The 19,870-nt window shown below is 36.3% G+C and overlaps 1 protein-coding gene across 1 annotated transcript in view; it reads left to right on the forward strand.

Moving 5' to 3' along the window:
* Positions 1-19,508, forward strand: part of col15a1b (collagen, type XV, alpha 1b) — a 42,643-nt gene extending 23,135 nt beyond the window's left edge. Inside the window, exons 15-42 of the mRNA XM_067453814.1 lie at positions 520-642; positions 1,267-1,329; positions 1,527-1,562; positions 1,703-1,744; positions 1,855-1,917; positions 4,575-4,610; positions 4,803-4,886; positions 4,981-5,046; positions 5,305-5,340; positions 8,792-8,854; positions 8,942-9,031; positions 9,110-9,145; positions 9,234-9,287; positions 9,384-9,440; positions 9,522-9,581; positions 9,707-9,748; positions 10,306-10,330; positions 10,423-10,497; positions 13,657-13,682; positions 13,959-14,057; positions 14,484-14,628; positions 14,790-14,854; positions 14,970-15,104; positions 15,184-15,285; positions 16,665-16,727; positions 16,818-17,015; positions 17,141-17,256; positions 18,412-19,508. Of these exons, the coding sequence (XP_067309915.1) occupies positions 520-642; positions 1,267-1,329; positions 1,527-1,562; positions 1,703-1,744; positions 1,855-1,917; positions 4,575-4,610; positions 4,803-4,886; positions 4,981-5,046; positions 5,305-5,340; positions 8,792-8,854; positions 8,942-9,031; positions 9,110-9,145; positions 9,234-9,287; positions 9,384-9,440; positions 9,522-9,581; positions 9,707-9,748; positions 10,306-10,330; positions 10,423-10,497; positions 13,657-13,682; positions 13,959-14,057; positions 14,484-14,628; positions 14,790-14,854; positions 14,970-15,104; positions 15,184-15,285; positions 16,665-16,727; positions 16,818-17,015; positions 17,141-17,256; positions 18,412-18,628 (2,217 nt within the window). The 3' untranslated portion in view covers positions 18,629-19,508. The remainder of the gene's footprint in view (positions 1-519; positions 643-1,266; positions 1,330-1,526; positions 1,563-1,702; positions 1,745-1,854; positions 1,918-4,574; positions 4,611-4,802; positions 4,887-4,980; positions 5,047-5,304; positions 5,341-8,791; positions 8,855-8,941; positions 9,032-9,109; positions 9,146-9,233; positions 9,288-9,383; positions 9,441-9,521; positions 9,582-9,706; positions 9,749-10,305; positions 10,331-10,422; positions 10,498-13,656; positions 13,683-13,958; positions 14,058-14,483; positions 14,629-14,789; positions 14,855-14,969; positions 15,105-15,183; positions 15,286-16,664; positions 16,728-16,817; positions 17,016-17,140; positions 17,257-18,411) is intronic.
* The last annotated feature ends 362 nt before the right edge of the window (positions 19,509-19,870 follow it).

Here is a 19,870-nt window from a genome sequence, read left to right on the forward strand (position 1 = left end):
AACAACTTATATAGTGATGGGCCGATTTCAAAACAAAGTTTCGAACCGTTATGAATCAATGTATCAGTTCATGATTCGGATCGCCAAAGTCACGTGATTTCAGCAGTTTGGCAGTTTGACACGATCCAAATCGTGAATTGATACTCTGATTCATAACTGTTCGAAACTTTGTTTTGAAATTGGTCCATCACTATATAATGCGTTGTTTTTTTGCACACAAAAAATATTTTCGTCACTTCATAAAATTTGGACTTTGTAACAATGTCTTTAGTGCCTTTTATGTGTCTTGAGAGAGGAAATGACATTGGTGGAGGCCTTTCTCAGCCATCGGATTTGAACAAAAATATCTTCATTTGTGTTCCGAAGATGAACGGAGGTCTTACGGGTGTCGAACGACATTAGGGTAAGTAATTAATGACAGAATTTCATTACTAACCCTTTAAGGCTGAATAAAGTTGAAAGAACCATTATGTTCAATTTCTTATTATTTAGTTTGTTTCATTCTTACTTTTCCTAAAGGGTGAAAATGGTGACTCTGGCCTGAGAGGTCCACCTGGCCCTATTGGACCTATGGGGCCGAGGGGTGTACCTGGACCACCTGGCCCTCCTGGCCCACCAGGGCCCTCAGCTAATACTTTCAAGGTTTGACAAATATACTAGCAATTCATTTAACAATAGATATCACAGAAATCCTTTTAGTTTTTTTAGAGGCAGATTCGTGATTAGCCACTTTTTTGGAATTCGAATTCTAAATGCAGGACATTATGGTCAACAACAGACTGTTGAAATGCTAATGGTTCATCTGAAACATGTGATAATGGGTACAGAGATAATCAGATCTTAAAATGTTTCTTTAGAAATTATATATAAATACAGGTCAGACTTCGCCTTAGTGGGTCATATACTCTGTGCATGAATTATTGCTAAACAAACTTCGCATTGAAGGCCTTTTTCGATGAAGTGAGTCCCAAACAAAATAAGCTTTCAATTTTTAGCTTCATTTTTGTGACATGAACAGGATAATTCATGCTGGTCAAATTTTCCCTTAATTTTTGACATTTAAGTTTAAGCATTTTAAGTTTAAATCGAAAATGTATCTCTTAAAAGAGAGCTGTATTGCTTTTGAGATTGAATTCTTCAAATACATATTTTCAGGGCCAGAACACCATTTAGTCCATTCAAAACATTAGTTATTAAATTTGAGGCTTTTGAGTTGGCTTGGCTTTTACAGTCAGTCTAAAAATAGGAGGTGTTTTATTCTGACAGGATTTGGAGGGTTCTGGTGAAAGCGGATTGTTTCTTGGTGCCGGAATTTCAGAAGGCTATCAAGTAAGTGTACAAATCCCTCACAACTATTATTATATTCTGAAATTCTATTCACATATCAAGGTCTTTCATTAGCCTTGGATGCATCATCACATGCTACATTGGTTGGAGTTCATTTTCCTTGAGCACACAAAAGCTATTTGTTGAATGGTACCCTTCATATTTCTTTTCATTTTTTTTCTCCTCTCCTCTAATTTAAGGGCCATCCTGGTCTACCTGGCCCACCAGGACCTCAGGTCTTTTTATCTTTTTTATATTTTATAATATATATATATATATATATATATATATATATATATATATATATATATATATATATATATATATATATATATATATATATATTAATAATAATATACATGTTATGTCCCTGTAGGGACTTCCGGGAACTGATGGAGAACCCGGTTTGTCTGTAAAGGTTTGTCAGACTCCACTTAGGTCACTGCATATAAGAACACTAAATACCTTTTGAACTTTTGTTTAAAAGTTTGTTACATTTACACAATGTCATGTTTCTTCTTTATCCAGGGTGAACCAGGGTCCCCAGGACCTGATGGAAAACCCGGATTAGCTGGTTTACCAGGAGTCAGGGTGAGTCCTCTTTTCCTCTAACCCATGTAATAAATAAGTATTATTCAGTGCCTTGCGAAAGTATTCGGCCCACTTGAACTTTGCAACCTTTTGCCACATTTCAGGATTCAAACATAAAGATATAAAACTGTAATTTTTTTGTGAAGAATCAACAACAAGTGGAACACAATCATGAAGTGGAATGAAATTTATTGGATATTTCAAACTTTTTTAACAAATCAAAAACTGAAAAATTGGGCGTGCAAAATTATTCAGCCCCTTTACTTTCAGTGCAGCAAACTCTCTCCAGAAGTTCATTGAGAATCTCTGAATGATCAAATGTTGACCTAAATGACTAATGATGATAAATAGAATCCACCTGTGTGTAATCAAGTCTCCGTATAAATGCACCTGCACTGTGATAGTCTCAGAGGTCCGTTTAAAGCACAGAGAGCATCATGAAGAACAAGGAACACACCAGGCAGGTCTGAGATACTGTTGTGGAGAAGTTTAAAGCCGAATTTGGATACAAAAAGATTTCCCAAGCTTTAAACATCCCAAGGAGCACTGTGCAAGCGATAATATTGAAATGGAAGGAGTATCAGACCACTGCAAATCTACCAAGACCTGGCCGTCCCTCTAAACTTTCAGCTCATACAAGGAGAAGACTGATTAGAGATGCAGCCAAGAGGCCCATGATCACTGGATGAACTGCAGAGATCTACAGCTGAGGTGGGAGACTCTGTCCATAGGACAACAATCAGTCGTATACTGCACAAATCTGGCCTTTCTGGAAGAGTGGCAAGAAGAAAGCCATTTCTTAAAGATATCCATAAAAAGTGTTGTTTAAAATTTGCCACAAGCCACCTGGGAGACACACCAAAAATGTGGAAGAAGGTGCTCTGGTCAGATGAAACCAAAATTGAACTTTTTGGCAACAATGCAAAATGTAATGTTTGGCGTAAGAGCAACACAGCTCATCACCCTGAACACACCATCCCCACTGTCAAACATGGTGGTGGCAGCATCATGGTTTGGGCCTGCTTTTCTTCAGCCATTGATGGAGCCAAATACAGGACCATTCTGGAAGAAAACCTGATGGAGTCTCCAAAAGACCTGAGACTGAGACAGAGATTTGTCTTCCAACAAGACAATGATCCAAAACATAAAGCAAAATCTACAATGGAATGGCTCAAAAATAAACATATCCAGGTGTTAGAATGACCAGGTCAAAGTCCAGACCTGAATCCAATCGAGAATCTGTGGAAAGAACTGAAAACTGCTGTTCACAAACGCTCTCCATCCAACCTTTTTGAGGAATGGGCAAAAATGTCAGTCTCTCGATGTGCAAAACTGATAGAGACATACCCCAAGCGACTTACAGCTGTAATCGCAGCAAAAGGTGGAGCTACAAAGTATTAGCTTAAGGGGGCCGAATAATTTTGCACACCCAATTTTTCAGTTTTGATTTGTTAAAAAAGTTTGAAATATCCAATAAATTTTGTTCCACTTCATGATTGTGTCCCACTTGTTGTTGATTCTTCACAAAAAAATACAGTTTCATATCATTATGTTTGAAGCCTGAAATGTGGCAAAAGGTCGCAAAGTTCAAGGGGGCCGGATATTTTTGCAAGGCACTGTGTGTGTGTGTATATATATATATATATATATATATATATATATATATATATATATATATATATATATATATATATATATATATATATATATATATATATATACTTACCTCAAGGATTATTAGGAACACCTGTTCAATTTCTTATTAATGCAAGTATCTAATCAACCAATCACATGGTAGTTGTTTCAATGCTTTAAGGGGTGTGGTCCTGGTCAACACAATCTCCTGAACTCCAAACTGAATGTCAGAATTGGAAAGAGGTGATTTAAGCAATTTTGAGCTTGGCATGGTTGTTGGTGCCAGACAGGCCGGTCTGAGTAATTCACAATCTGCTCAGTTACAATTTGCACGAGCTCACCAAAGACACTTGGACATTTGAAGACTGGAAAAATGTTGCCTAGTCTGATGAGTCTCGATTTCTGTTGAGACATTCAGATGGTCAGAATTTGGCGTAAACAAAATGAGAACATGGATCCATCATGCCTTGTTACCACTGTGCAGGCTGGTGGTGGTGGTGTAATGGTGTGGGGGATGTTTTCTTGGCACACTTTAGGCCCCTTAGTGCCAATTGGGCATTGTGTAAATGCCACGGCCTACCTGAGCGTGTTTCTGACCATGTCCATCCCTTTATGACCACCATGTACCATCCTCTGATGGCTACTTCCAGCAGGATAATGCACCATGTCACAAAGCTCGAATCATTGCAAATTGGTTTCTTGAACATGACAATGAGTTCACTGTACTAAAATGGCCCCCACAGACACCACATCTCAACTCAATAGAGCATCTTTGAGATGCGGTAGAACGGAAGCTTTTATATTAAATATATATTATATTATATTATATTATATTATATTATATTATATTATATTAATTATATTATATTATATTATATTATATTATATTATATTATATTATATTATATTATATTATATTATATTATATTATATTATATTATGTATCAAGCAAATTGAATGTAAAAAAATGTATGTATAGCTGTGGCACAATAATAAAGTTTTTGCTACCTTGCTTTAAACAGGGCCCAAAGGGAGACAAAGGAAGTCCAGGAGAGAAGGTATTACATTGTTTATCCGAGAGTATATTTTGAGAAGTTATGTGACCCACATTATTAACACCAGATAATTAATAACACATAATTATATTCACTCGAGTGCAGTCGAGTGCACTGTGATTTTTTTTTTTCTGAGAAAAAAAATCACTTTGTGTGTTGTATATGCTGTAATTTTCTGTATTAATTGTGGCTCAGGGTGAGCGAGGTCGTGATGGACTGAACATCATAGGACCTCCCGGCCCCCCTGGCCCTCCTGGACCAATCATTAACTTTCAGGATGTAAGTACTTTATGAAGTGTGATTACCTGCTTTGCTACAATATTACTGTATGTCTGAAATCGTAAAAAGATAATGATTTTTTTCTCCCCTTCAGCTCATTTTTAATGATACAGCAGCCAAATTAAACCTCACTAAGATCAGAGGACCGCCAGGCCCTATGGTACGTAAAGCTCACTGCTTTCCCCTCAAAAGCTTTTTAAGATACAGCATATTTAACATGGATAGTACAAACTATATTTGGCCAGAAATGTGTCTAGGAGCAATCACAGTTCTAAGTGCCTGCGCCTGACAGCACAACACTGCTAAATGCCTGGCATGTCTTGTCCACATGATCTGGAATGGGTTTGTTCTTTGATCATGCGTCACATAATTGCTAATGCTTTTTTGCTTGCTTCTGTGTGTGTGGCGCATGTTGCAGGGCCCTGAAGGATTGCCTGGCAGAGCAGGATTTCCTGTAAGAATGTCCTTCATCTTTCTGTCTGCATTATACTATTTCAAGATGATATACTGTGGCAAGATAATTATGCATATAAGGGTGTGTTCACACTTGTAGTTAAGTTCTCTTGGTTCTTCTGTTCCGGACCAAAAAACAAAATGATACATTTAGTTCTGCTTTGCTTAGAGTTCACAGTTTTGTGTATATGTTGCAATTGAACTTAACAACATCCAAAACAATGCTGCATGCAAAAGAGTGACAGGAATTTCTTCTTTGCACATAAACAAAGATCTGCTGCAAGAAATGCGGTTCCGATTTGTTTGCAGGCAGACCAAAACCCAACTTTTCCGTGGGTACACTTGTTTAGTGCACACCAAGTTTTGGATGGCAGCGTTCACAGCACACTTCCGCACTAACAGCAATCGCATCAAAGTTCGTTTTAATTGAGCCAAACCTGCCCAAAGTGAACACCCTAAGTTTCTGAGAGCAACAGAGCCCATGGATTAATCTTAAGTGGTCCATTGGAGTTTGCTTGAGGTCAAATGGTTAAGCAACAAACTTAACTTAAAGGTATAGTTCACCCAAAAATGAAAATTTGATGTTTATCTGCTTACCCCCAGCCCCAGGGCATCCAAGATGTGTATGGGCATCCTAGGTGTGTTTTTTCGTCAGTAGAACACAAATCAAGATTTTTAACTCCAACTGTTGCACTTTGCCAGTCATATAATGCATGTCAATGCATGTGTTTTTCTATGAGAGTTACTATAAGAGTAAAAAAACAAATACACATATGAATCCATATTAAACCCTGCGGCTCGTGATGATACATTAATGTCTTAAAACACAAAATGATCGGTTTCTGCGAGAAACTAAACAGTATTTATGTTATTGAATCTCATCTAGCATTCCCAACGGCATTACTTCTGCTGGAGAAGGTCAAAACCTGGCGCTATCATATATATATATATATATATATATATATATATATATATAAAATCCTCATTAGTGCTTGCGCGGATCAGTCGAATGAGGCATGTACATATGATCCCGCCGTCATTTTGACCTTCTCTGGCGGAAGTAATGGCATTGGGAATACTGGACGAAATTCGTCTGATATGAGGTAAATAAATACCATAAATACTGTTCAGTTTCTCGCAAAAAAATATTGTTTCGTGTCTTAAGACATCAATGTGCTGCCCCGAGACACAGGGTTTAATATTGATTCGTATGTATATGTGTTTTTTACTCTCATAGTGACTCTCATAAATAAAAAACACCCCATTGATATGCATTATATGATAGGCACAGTGCAATGGTTTGAGTTAATAATCTTCATTTGTGTTCTACTAAGAAACAAACTCAACTGCATCTTGGATGCCCTGGGGGTAAAGCAGATAAACATCAAATTTTCATTTTGGGGTAAACTATCTTTTTAAGATGTACTGATCCATCATCAGTGTATAAACAGTTGCCAGAAAAAGTATGTGAGCCATTTGCAGAATCTAAAAATGTGAGTAATTTTAACTAAATAAGAGAGATCATACAAAATGCATATTCTTTCATTTTTAATGCGGTCCTGAATAAGATATTTTACATAGAAAATGTTTACATATAGTACACAAGAAAAAATAATTGCAGAATTTATTCAAATGACCCTGTTCAAAAGTTTATGAACCATTGATTCTCAATACTGTGTTGTTACCTGGATGATCCAATGCTGTTTTTTTTTTTTTTGGGGGGGGTTTGGTTTTTTTTGGTGGTTGTTCTTGAGTCCCTATTTGGCCTGAGCAGTTAAACTGCCCAATGTTCTTCAGAAAAATCCTCCAGGTCCTGCAAATTCTTCAGTTTTCCAACATCTTTTGCATATTTGAATCCTTTCCAGCAATGACTGTATGATTTTAGATCCATATATATTTTTACACTGAGGACAATTGAGGGACTAAATTGGGATGGAACTATTAAAAAAGGTTCAAACGTTCACAGATGCTCCAGAAGAAAACAAAATGCATTAAGAGTGAGGGGGTAAAAACTTGTGAATTTGAAGATCAAGGAATTTTTTCTTCCAGGAAACATGTTAGTATCATCTTTTGCGGGCAGTACTAAATGTAAAAATAAATATACTTTAACACAATTAGAAAATCTTCATCCTGTTCAAAAATGTTCACCCCCTGGCTCTTAAAGGGGTAGTTTAAATGAAAATTCTGTCATCCTTTACCCACCCTCAAGTTGTTTCAAACCTGTATGAATTGCTTTCTTCAGCTGAACACAAGGGAAGATATTTTGAAGAATGTCAGTAACCAAACAGTTAACTGGAGCCATTGACTTCCATAGTATTTATTTTTCCTACTATGGAAGTCAATGGCTCCAGTTAACTGTTCATACAGGTTTGAAACAACTTGAGGTTGAGTAAAGGATGACAGAATTTTCATTTTAAAGTGAACTATCACTTTAATGCATCATGTTTCCTTCTGGAGCATCTGTGATCCGTTTTTTAATAGTTGTGTTTGAGTCCCTCAATTGTCCTTAGTGTAAAAAGATGGAACTCAAAATCATAGTCACATGCTGGAAAGGGTTCAAATATGCAAAATATGCTGAAAATATGAAGAATTTACTGGGCATGAAGGATTTTTCTGAAGAACATTGGGCAGTTTAACTGCTCAGGAAAAACAAGAGATTCATGAACAACCATCCCAAAACAAAAAGAAAAACAGCCATTGATCATCCAGGTACGATTCACAGTATTGAGAATCAATGGTTCATAAACTTGAAGTCTTGTAGACTATATATAAACTTTATGTGTAAAATATTATTCAGGACAGCACTAAATAAATAAAAAATCTAATTTTGTTAAAATTATTCACATTTCATAGATTCTGCAAGTTATTTGAATACTTTTTCTTGCAACTGTATTCACCTGTTTCAGTATTTTCATATTATCTATCTTTGTATGATTTTGCTCATTTACACCAATTTAATTCATTTAAAAATGGGGGGGGGGGGGTCAAGGTTAATTAGAGGCACTTGGAATGGCAGTAAATGGGGACATTTTTGGAGCATTAAAAATTATACAATTACTTATTTTATTCTTCTGTTCAGACTTTGAGTTTTAAATCTGTTTAAATCTTGATGTTCAAGGTTTTACACAGTGTTGCTTTGTCATGGTGATGAAAACTGGATGTAACTTAACACACTAAAATGAATATAACGCATATCATTTGTCTTGTAGCTATACTATTGAAATTGAAAGTGCCTGTTTTGACATTTACAAATTGGCCCCATTGACTTCCATTGGAAGTTCCTCTCTGTAGCTTAAATTTCTGCTGTTTTTACATAATAAGTTAATAAATTATTTTTGTAGTAATCAAAATTATGTGTGCTTACTCACTACTTACTTGTTTTGGGGGTTATAAACTTTTAAATAAAACATTATACTTGTGGAAATAACTTTCATGAATGTTGTCATGCTCAGGGCCCAAGGGGACCTAAAGGTGAAATTGGGTATCCTGGTATTCAAGGACCTCCAGGACTGAAGGTATAGGTTTAAAATGTGATCAAAAGTGGCCTGATGTACCATAATGAAGCACAAACTCTCTCATCAATTTATTGTATTGTCTGAAAGGGAGAAAAGGGGGAGCCAGGCATATCCATAGCTGCTGATGGCTCGCTAATGACAGGCCTCAGAGGACCCAGAGGACCGAAAGGAATCAAGGTTGAAGCGATTAACTTTTGAGCTTGGTCTTTTTGTTGTTCCTGAATGGTCTGACATTGATGTTGTTGTACTTTGCAGGGAGACATTGGTCCCACTGGACAGCCTGGGATTATGGTGAGATGTATCTCTCACACCAAACTAAAAGCAATCATATGTAAATACTACTAATGAAGAATCTATATGTTCTTTTAATGATCTTTAGGGGCCGATTGGACCACAGGGACCAAAGGGAGGATATGGAATTCCTGGTCGACCAGTTAGTTTTATTCATTTGTATCTTTATCTTTATATATATATTTATTTTTTACATTTCATACATTTTTATTTCCACTACCTAAATATTTTTTTTTAGGGGCGGCCTGGAGTAGTTGGAAGGAAAGGGGACAAGGGAGATGCTAGTGGTCCCCCTGTAAGTTACTTTTTTTCTTTGCTTACATTATGTTTTAAATCTTTAAATCGAATAATTTATAACAACTTAACTGTATTCAAGGGTCCACCTGGTCCACCTGGATCTCCCGGGCCACCAGGACGAGTGATTGGCCTCAATGGAGTAAGTTTGATCCTTTTATAAAATTTGCAGCGTATCGAAATTAAATTCAGCGTCACAGTGTGGTTTCTCCTAAAATGTGCAAATTTCACAAAAGTTATGAAATGATTCTGCTCTGAATCTTGAAGACAGTTTTCCCAGTTCCTCCTAGACCACACTGCAAAATACCAGTAAGTTAATGAGTGAAATTCTCCAATTGGTGGTTTGCTTTGGGTGTGGCGCATGTCATTCTGGCTCGGCTCCTCCCCTTAATACACTAGCCCTGCCCACTTTGCTCTTTAAGGTGCTTGGATTGATGGCCTTTTAAACAGCATAGAACAGACTTAATTTACAAAACAGATCTAAATTAGCCAATTGATTTTTTTAGATATTTGTCAACAGAATTATGCCTGCCTTATGCTGTCATTTACAAATTGAGGAATGTCTTTCCACGGTCCTTTAACCCAGTTTCTCATCTTATCTGAAGTGCTCTACTAAAGCTCACTAAAGCATGTTGCATGAGCTCTAACATTTGTTGGGCTCAGCGGTGAATTCATGGTAGGATCTGGTGTGCTGTGTACATTTTAAAATGTCACACTAACAAAACAGTTCACTCCTGAATATGCTGATATTAGCTGGCATGGGTTCATATTCATTTTATTATTTCATGTCAGACAATATTTTAATGATCATTTCTATTCTGTCCAAAAGATTGTCTAATTTTATATAAAACATTTATGTCTTATAGGTCAACAACAACAATTCACAACAAGGTATGTGTAGCAGCCTTTTCAATTTGATTTTAATATTTAAAAAACGTTTGCGATTTAAAAGGTTAAATATCTACTTTTTTGCACTGAAACAGGCAATGGAAGAGAGTCGTTTGGAGTCAAAGGGGAGAAGGGTGATATGGGAAATCCTGGGTTGCCAGGAGTTCCAGGTATAATAAAAATGTCTTATTTTGTAAAATAACTATTAACCATTAGACTCTAACCATTAGCCTCCTCACGCTTACCGGTAAAAACATATGCTGCGTCAGTATTCTCATTACAATCTATCCTAAATAGTATTCAAAATGAGGATTAGTTTGTCCCAGATAGTAGTATGTTGAAATAAATTGTTACACTCTAACGGCTAATATCGCCCATAAACCATTACGTGTTGGACAAGGATTCAATGATGCATTTTATTATAAAAACAACAAACACAATTAAGGAGCGAGGTTTGAGTGATTAATAATCAGTATCTAACCTGATGAAAATATATTTATTCAGTGTTATGCATATTATATTTCCACTACAACAGCATTGTGAACTTTTGTAGCGATACGTTTGGTCATTAACTTATAAATGCATTATTATGGTATGCAAAATGCAAATACATGAGGAGAGTTCTCCGCATGAAAGACCCACTTCTGGCAGACCAACATGCTACTACATTTCTCTCTGATATAGGAAATTAAATAAAATTGAATGTGGAGGATTTTAACTGTGACAAGATTATTGACTGGGCAGTTTAAACAGTGACAGGATGCACATAACTAAGCAATAGGGCTGTCTGTTAAAGGCACAGTTATGATGAAGTAAGAAAAGCTTGCCAACTTTTCTTCTACACACTCAATGTATGTACTTTTTCTTCACAAAAAGAGTACATACTTTTAGGGTGGGGTATAAGTAGTGCAGGTATAACATCATTTTGTAGGCCAAAACGTCCAGTTTTTTTGCGATAATCCAAAAGCCAATGGAAAAATTATATTGGGTTTTTGATGAGGGAAACCAGTGTGATGATAACGTCAGGGTGGCCTTTAAAGTGACGTCATACCTGCTCCACTCTATTGGGACGCAGCAATAGACTATAAAAAAGACGGACAGCATGTCTCCACTTCCTTACACTGTAGAAATATGAAGCCAAAGAATTCCAGTAATGGTCATTTCTAATTGCATCTAATTGCAATAATCCTGCTCCAGCAGACTCAATCACAATCATGTCAATTGTGTTTTTATAGCATCAAAAAACAAACTAAAAACAAACTTATTGGGAAAACGGATATTTGAACACATTATGAGTGCATGATGAGGTCTTATAATTTGGAATTTTTACATTCCAATTACATTCGATTACATGGAGAGGGCAGGTTTAAGACCTAGACTGCAGCCAGCCAATGGGGGGCGTCAAAATGCTTTGGCTTCACATCTCAGGACTTGTCAGAGGCTGCTCAAGGGGGCTGTCAGAGGGTTGTGAGTGAGTGTGAAGTCCAGCCCCCCCTCTCTGGACATCCAGCTCCCCTTTCTGAATGTAATTTGGACCTATTGGGTGGAACTAGAATATCCAACACCACCCTAACCTTACCCATAGCGTCATCCCTCCGCCCATTAGATGTCTATAGACGTGAAGCTGGACGTCATTTGACTCTGCAGTGAGCACCACTTGGGTAAAACGACGCTTCCTCAAATCCCGGTCAGACATGACTTTTTTTGTACAATATGTCTCTCTGTTTGCAATGAATTTCGTGAATAAATGTCTCAATTACAGTAGATAGCAGTGATGGAAAATATGTTATTAAATGTAATTAATTACTGTACTTAAGGAAACCTTTTTGGCTACTTTGTAGTTGTACCGAGCATCAAAGATATTAGCAACTTTTACTCTCTACTTGACTACATTTTTTAAATGTAAATGTACTTTTTACTGCAATACATTTGTGTTGGGAAATGCAATTGCACATTACATTTTGCATGACACCTAACTTTTTCTGCAGCAGTTTATTTCTCATATAAAAAGCGATATCGGCATCTAAGGCCATTGAAGGTACTATATCTTGTGCTTTTTGCCTTTACTCACCCAAACATGTTAATAAGGCTACTTTAAATGAAGACGAGTGCATTCGCAGGGATTTGATGAATCGCAAGTGTTTGATTGATGAGATGAGGACATGACTGCAGCTGGTGATGTAGACCAGCACATCCAGTGCAAGTAGACTTTGACTATTTAAATTTACTTAACATTATTTTATTTATCCGCTATATTGAAGATACCCTTTTGAAGGATACTGGTTTACTTATGGCCTTTTTGTGCACTTGAGCTTAACTGAGACTGAGAGAGTTTGTAGATGTTTAAGATACCTTGATTTATTCCAATATTGAGAGGTTCAGATTGATTTTAATTTTAGAAAATAAACATGATTTCTCATCTTACAAATCAATTGTTTCTTATTTCTCTCAGCTATAGAGGGCTAGTGCAATGTTGAGCCTATATTTAGTATGAATAAAATACTTAAGTACTGTTAAAATCAGATATTTTAAAACTTTTACTAAAGTTGTATTAGAATTAAAAATGTAAAAGTGACTTGTACCTTGTAACTGTGAGGAATCTGTTCTTTTACTCAAGTATGGATTTCATGTACTCTTTACACCTCTGGTATAGTAATACCTATAGATATCAGTTATGAAATTTGTGGCTTTAAAGCAATATTTTGTATGAAATGGTATAACTAAACGTGACATGATGTGACGGGAGTGCTGTACTGCAGAGCTTGTGTAAAAAGTAATCCAATTCAACATCCATATGATCAGATGCTTTACTGCTGTTTTTTCACCGCTGTCATTTTTGTTTGTGTTTATTTTGTTAATGAGTGAAAAGCACACAGCACATATTTACATATTCATCTAAATGCCGCTCTTAGCAGTTAATTAATGGTATACGGGTGCAAAGTTATTTCAAACGTCTCTTTACCCCTAAGCAAAGAACAAAAGAAAACTTACTTAAATCTTTGCTAAATCAGTTTCTTCTCTCTTTCAATTTCTTTACCTTCGTTCTTAACATTAATGTTTACTCTGCATTTATGTATAAGGTTCGCAACTTTATTTAAAACTATATTTGAACTCCATAACCTGAGACCTATTGATTACTTCACAGATTATCAACCCAGCAAATCACAAAGAGCATTCTGGGTTGAGTGAGTGGCCCTGAGCGGAGTGCAGTCTTCAGAAAGTCACTCTCCACTTTGCTCACATGCTCTGTATAGCACACATTTACTGCCAGACATTTCAATGACTAGACATCAACAATCAACTGACCTTTATGTTTTCTTTCTTTCCAGTGCCTGTGCTTCCCCATGATTATGTGGTAAGAACTTGTTCAATATCTCACATATTCCATTAAAAATATATATTTTTTAGCATATAAAAGTGTACATAATACTTAAAATTGACACAATTTTGCACACACCCTTGAGTCCGGGGGCGCCTAGGGGGGCCTCAAGTGTCAAAATATTATCAAACATTTTAATTAAAATATTAAGGGGAAGAAAATTGAACAAAATGCTTGTTCATGAAGCGATTGCAGTCGCTGTTGTTTTTGAGTATGTATGATTTTGAATGATTTTCAGTATGTGTCTCTAAGGGTGTAAAAGGTGAAATTGGCTACAAAGGGCAAAAGGGAGAGAAAGGGGATCCAGGTTTTCCGGGTCCTCCGGGGCTCCCTGGGAGAGCAGGCCTTGTGGTAAGTCTTATCAATTAAAAATGAATGCTAAACTAAACCTCACTATTCAACTGGGTCTTTTGAATTCAAATTAAAATATGAGCATTTTAAGTTATTGGGGACACAACATTTTCTATCTAAGTTATTCAACTAAATATACAAATAAAAAATGTATTCGTTCTTAATTAATTGTTTAAACTATAATACTGATATGCCAACATTGTCGCTATATGATAAGTTAAAATAAGCTGATAACATCACCGTTTTCTCCAGAACGACTGTACAGCCAAATAAAATGTTGTTGCAATATTGTCCTGTTTAACACTGTGAAGCTGCTTTGAAACAATCGTCACTGTAAAAGCGCTATATAAATAAAGCTGACTTGCCTTTTTAATAAGTTACGTGTATTTTTTATGAACGTATTTTATTTTATTTTTTGCATTTCAGGGACCTAAAGGAGACTCTATTGTTGGCCCTCCTGGGGACACTGGGGCCCCAGGCCAGCCAGGACGGCCTGGTTATGGAAGTCCAGGACCACAAGGACCACCAGGACCACCTGGGCCACCAGGTTCCCTGTCGGCACATGGCTCAGGTGACAACAAATACTTTATCATGACTTCAAATAGTGAACTTTTCAAAAACTTTCTTGACGACTACCATGAGCACATTCTTAAACAGATTTCTCTCTTTAGTTATTTTGACTTTATCCCACCAACTTACTCAGGCATCTATCTTTACTTGTTTCTGCCTCAGCTGCGAGTATCCCTGGACCTCCAGGTCCTCCAGGGCCACCTGGTGCCCCTGGCCATGGAAACCCTGTAAGTCAGATGGCACAGAACTCAGCTGTAGGGGCGCAAGCTCATAAAAGATTAAACCTTGATTTTTTGTGTGTTGGTCTGGATTATGACTGCTTACTTTATTATGACTGCTTAGTTGCAGGTGAGCACATATAAAAACAGTCAGACCTTGGTGAGAGGGACCAGTCAATCTGCAGAAGGAACACTGGGATACGTTACAGACAAGAGTGAACTGTACATCCGGGTACGAGGGGGCTGGAGGAAAGTTGAGGTATCTACTTATTTTCATGGAAAAATGTCTTTGTTGTCTGCTTATTCCAATGTTTTTTGATATGTAACTGTGTTTTTAGCTAGGAGAGCTCATCCCAGTTCCCCAAGACAGTTCCTCATCTGCTTTGTCACAAGGCCTGAGCAGACCCAGCGACCGCAGTGTACCCAGACTTCACAGCCAGGTGCGTCATACATATGCAGTATTCTAGGAATGCACAGATATGAAAATGGTGGGCGATTTAGATTTTTTTTTAGGGTTTTATATTTGTTAGGGATAACCCATACACAGCTGATACTAAAAGTCTGTTTTGTCTAAATAAATAAAAAATTACAATCAATAACTTTAAATGTTAAAGGGTTAGTTCACCCAAAAATTTAATTTATGTCATAAATGACTCACCCTAATGTCGTTCCACACCCGTAAGACCTCCGTTCATCTTCGGAACACAGTTTAAGATATTTTATATTTAGTCAGAGAGATTCTGTCTCTCCATTGAAAACATCTTCAAAGTAGTCCATATGTGACATCAGTTAGTTAATTAGAATCTCTTGAAGCATTGAAAATACATTTTGGTCCTAAAATGACAAAAACTACGACTTTATTCAGCATTGTCTTCTCTTCCGGGTTTGTTTTCAATCCTCAAATAAAGATTTGAACGGTTATGAATCAGTGAATCGATTTATGATTCAATATGCTGAGTCATTAATGACATACATTTCATTTTTGGGTGAACTCTAACTAAGTTAATTTAGACATCACAACATTATAATGTATAGTTTGAAAAATATTCAGATATTAATTTTGAAATCAATGTTATCTATTGTTATCTGTTATCTACTAGTAATAGTATTTATTATTATTTTGAATAAACTCTTTTTGATATATTTGCAGTTATTTTACTTTTAGTTTGTGTTTTATCATTAGTTTTTAAAATATTTATATTAAGCTTGAATTTTTTTATTTCAGTTCTAGTTCTAGTTATTTTATTACTTCAAACTAAACATATTTATTTCCGTTAGTTGTCAAGGCAAAACTTCTAATTTTCTTTTTTTTTTTTTATGTAATGTATATATTTAATTTAATTTCAAATTTATTTTAATTAGTTTTATACTATTTGAAATTTGCTAAACATTTCTTTTTACAATGTTACACAATTTCTTCTATTTTTACATTTATATTACCTTTGTTTGACATTATCTAATACTCACTTATATTTAATATCTAAAATTCTAAAAATGTACTTTTAGATATTAAATATAAGTGAGTATTATATTATGTCAAAGTTAATCTAAATGTAAAAATAGGAGAAATTTTGAGCATGCCATTTTAAATATCCAGTATCATACTATTAAATGATAAAATATAAAAAATAATGAAATATCTAATATCAGACGATGGCCGATATGGTACCGATATCCCTAGGATGGATTTAGAATCATTGCTTGTCTGCTACCATTTATCAGACCATGAGAAATGTTCAAATATTCTGGAATCAGATGGTCATATCAGTAATAATGTCATATTCTGTGTCTGATGTGATTATCTAATATTAATTTGCAGGAGTTAAAGAGCTTCCTGCCAGAATACAGTGTTCTTCCACACAGTGCACACTCGATGCCTGCGGTAAGGATTGCTTAAACCTTGTTGCATTTTTTAAGGATTGATGTAAAAAAAGGAATAGACTTTGACATGACCTCTGACCTTTGAACTCAGTTGCACCTGGTGGCACTCAATGCGCCATTCTCAGGGGACATGCACGGAATCCGAGGGGCAGATTATCAGTGTTACCAGCAAGCCCGTGCCAGGGGCCTGACATCAACTTACAGAGCGTTCCTCTCCTCTCACCTACAAGACCTCTCTTCCATCGTCAAGAAAGGGGACCGCCTAAACTTGCCAGTGGTGAACCTCAAAGTATGTAAAGGAGCATATTTGCATGATAGATGTTGATCAAGAGTTTTTGATCAATGTGTTCTCATTACATTTAGTTTGCCTAAGTTGAAACTGTCTAAATTAAGCTTCTTGTGCATCGTCTCTAGGGTGAAGTGCTCTTCGGCAGCTGGATGGCTGTGTTCTCTGGCAACGGGGCTGTGTTTGATCCACTTACTCCGATTTACTCCTTTGACGGACGAAATGTCATGACAGATCAGGCTTGGTAAACAGCTTTTTCCTTTTTAATTTCTTAGATACTCAAACTGAATTCAAACAGTTTAAATAACAATGGGCTATATTTTACAATACTTAATGTATGAGGCAGTGCTTGAAGTGGGCTTTATTATCTGTAGTGTACCCTCACTGATCGCCAATGTCGAAACATATAATAAGGCTATAAATCAATTGTATACATCACACTTTCTGAGCCTTACAAACTGTACGAACATTTCATCCCCTCCCCCCTCCAATGTTTAAACCAAAACTACACCCTTGTCCCACAACAACCCCCTGTCGGAATACTGGCACCCCACCTACTTCAAGCACTGGTATTGGTTATCTAACCATGAACATGTATTTATTAATCTTAGTTACCATACTTTTAATAACTTTGCTAGAGCATATCAAATTATTCTACTAACCCTAATCTAAATAATGCTCGAAGGGCCCGATTTACTAAACAGGGCAAATTAGCATGAGAGCCCAATTCTATAAAAGAATCACGCAAATTAAAGCACACAGACGCAGCCGGATCATTTCCATAATGACCAATGCAATCTACCAGTTAGCGTCTGGTTTAACACCAGTAAATTGACGAGCACAAACTTTAGTAAATCACCTTCCATGATTTATTTAAATACTCTTATCCCATAAATTTGGCTTCTGAAAGAGAAAACTCCTACAAATGCATATAAGTTCAGCCACAAAAATAACTGTACCCATGCCTTTTCAGCACAAATTTTTCACTCTGTGTTTAGTAAATCCTGATAGTAGTTTTTTAACGGCAAACGAGGGTTTGCGCTGGCCCAGACTGTTAGAAAATCTGGCCCTAAGTAGTTGCAGGGTTACTTTTAGGTACTGAAACTATTTGCATGCGAGAAATGCGCCATACAAATAAATGTAGGCTCACGAACCTCTCACATTCGGCATCAATCCAAAAATTTGCACTTTGCATGCTGGATGTTACGTGCATTGTGTAAACTGCTTTGGAATATATACCAGCATCTTTTGGATGATAAAAAAGGGATATATTCTGTCAAATATGGCAATGTAATGTCCAAATATAATTGTATTTTAACATTTCAAGTTGTCTAAATGAATATTATATAAAATATTATCAACAAACATTAATAAATTGTACATGTTACTATGACCCAAGGCCTCAGAAACTGGTGTGGCACGGCTCGAGTACGGTGGGCATCCGAATGACAACTAACTACTGTGAGGCATGGCGGACCGGTGACATGGCGGTGACCGGACAGGCATCTCTTCTGCAGACCGGCAGATTGCTCGGGCAGCACACACGTAGCTGCTCAAACCACTTTATTGTGCTTTGCATTGAGAACAGCTACATCCAGAACCCTGGAAGGAACTAGAAAGCTGACCATTTTAAGATGTAGGCAGCAGCAGTAGCTGGACTGCTGGGGGAAATATCCAATCTACTCTTTTTGTTCTTTTTAGGGAGAGAGTTCCTGCGAGAAGTAACAAGCCAGGGAAAATGGCACTGCAGTCATGCTTCAGTTCTTCTCTGAGCATGATGTAAATATGTATAAATCACCCACTGATATTGTTCAATCGACAACCCACCGACTTTATTCTACTATTAGAATACCAAAGAATACCTCAGACAGACATCAAGCAAGTGTAGATCCATTGTTTGAATTCACTACATTACTGTGTCTTCTCAGATGGCTTAGTCCCTTCCTTACATCGACTAATACAGAGCTTGGTGTGTGTATAATACTAACTACAAATTTAAAACCACAAACATCGATAGACACAAGATTTTTTAATCAGATTAAATACCAATATTTAGATGTCAGTATTTGGATATAATCAAACCACAGAGTTTTGGAAGTTGTTTAAATGCACTGTATTAATAATTTCTTGGGTGCTTTTTGGTTAGAGGTTTTTTTCTTTTTCACCCACGAAGCTTCTTTCTGTGAACTTGCATTTAAACTAGTATTTAAAAGAGGCATATGTCTAATTTATAATGTAAAACGCACATAAAACTAAAACCTAGTGCCAAGTACATATAGGCATCAATTTCAAAAGTTGACAGTGGCTACAACCACATTATAACTCTTCACTGTGTTTAATCTTTCCATGAAATATTTAGAAAGACGAACTAGAAAATAAGATACATTGTTTATTTTCTACAAGTCGGATGAGTATGAAACAATGATAGCAAGACCCCTCCCCCAATCTTTTTTCATATTTGAATGGTGCTCAGTGAATAAATGTTTTGTTTTATAAGTATGGCTGGTCTTTCTTTAAGTTGTGGCAGGTTTAGAAACACACACAGGAGGTATATAAAGATAAACCCGCTGTGTCTTCAGGGGGTTATGTACTATGCGTGGACTATGTACACTCCTGTTTAAATGTTTGGGGAGATTTGTAATATTTTTGAAAGTCTCTTATGCTCACAAGACTGCACTTATAAGATCAAAATGGCATTAATCAGCAACAGTGTTGGGTAAGTTACTTTAAAAAAGTAATTAATTACTAGTTACTAATTACATCTTCAATAGTGTAATTAGATTACTGTACAAATTACTCTCGCCAAAAAGTATTTAATTACTTATTACTAATTACTTTTTAATTACTTTCTAAATGCT

The sequence above is a fragment of the Pseudorasbora parva genome, chromosome 9 (assembly GCF_024679245.1).
Source record: "Pseudorasbora parva isolate DD20220531a chromosome 9, ASM2467924v1, whole genome shotgun sequence".
Lineage (NCBI taxonomy): Eukaryota > Metazoa > Chordata > Actinopteri > Cypriniformes > Gobionidae > Pseudorasbora > Pseudorasbora parva.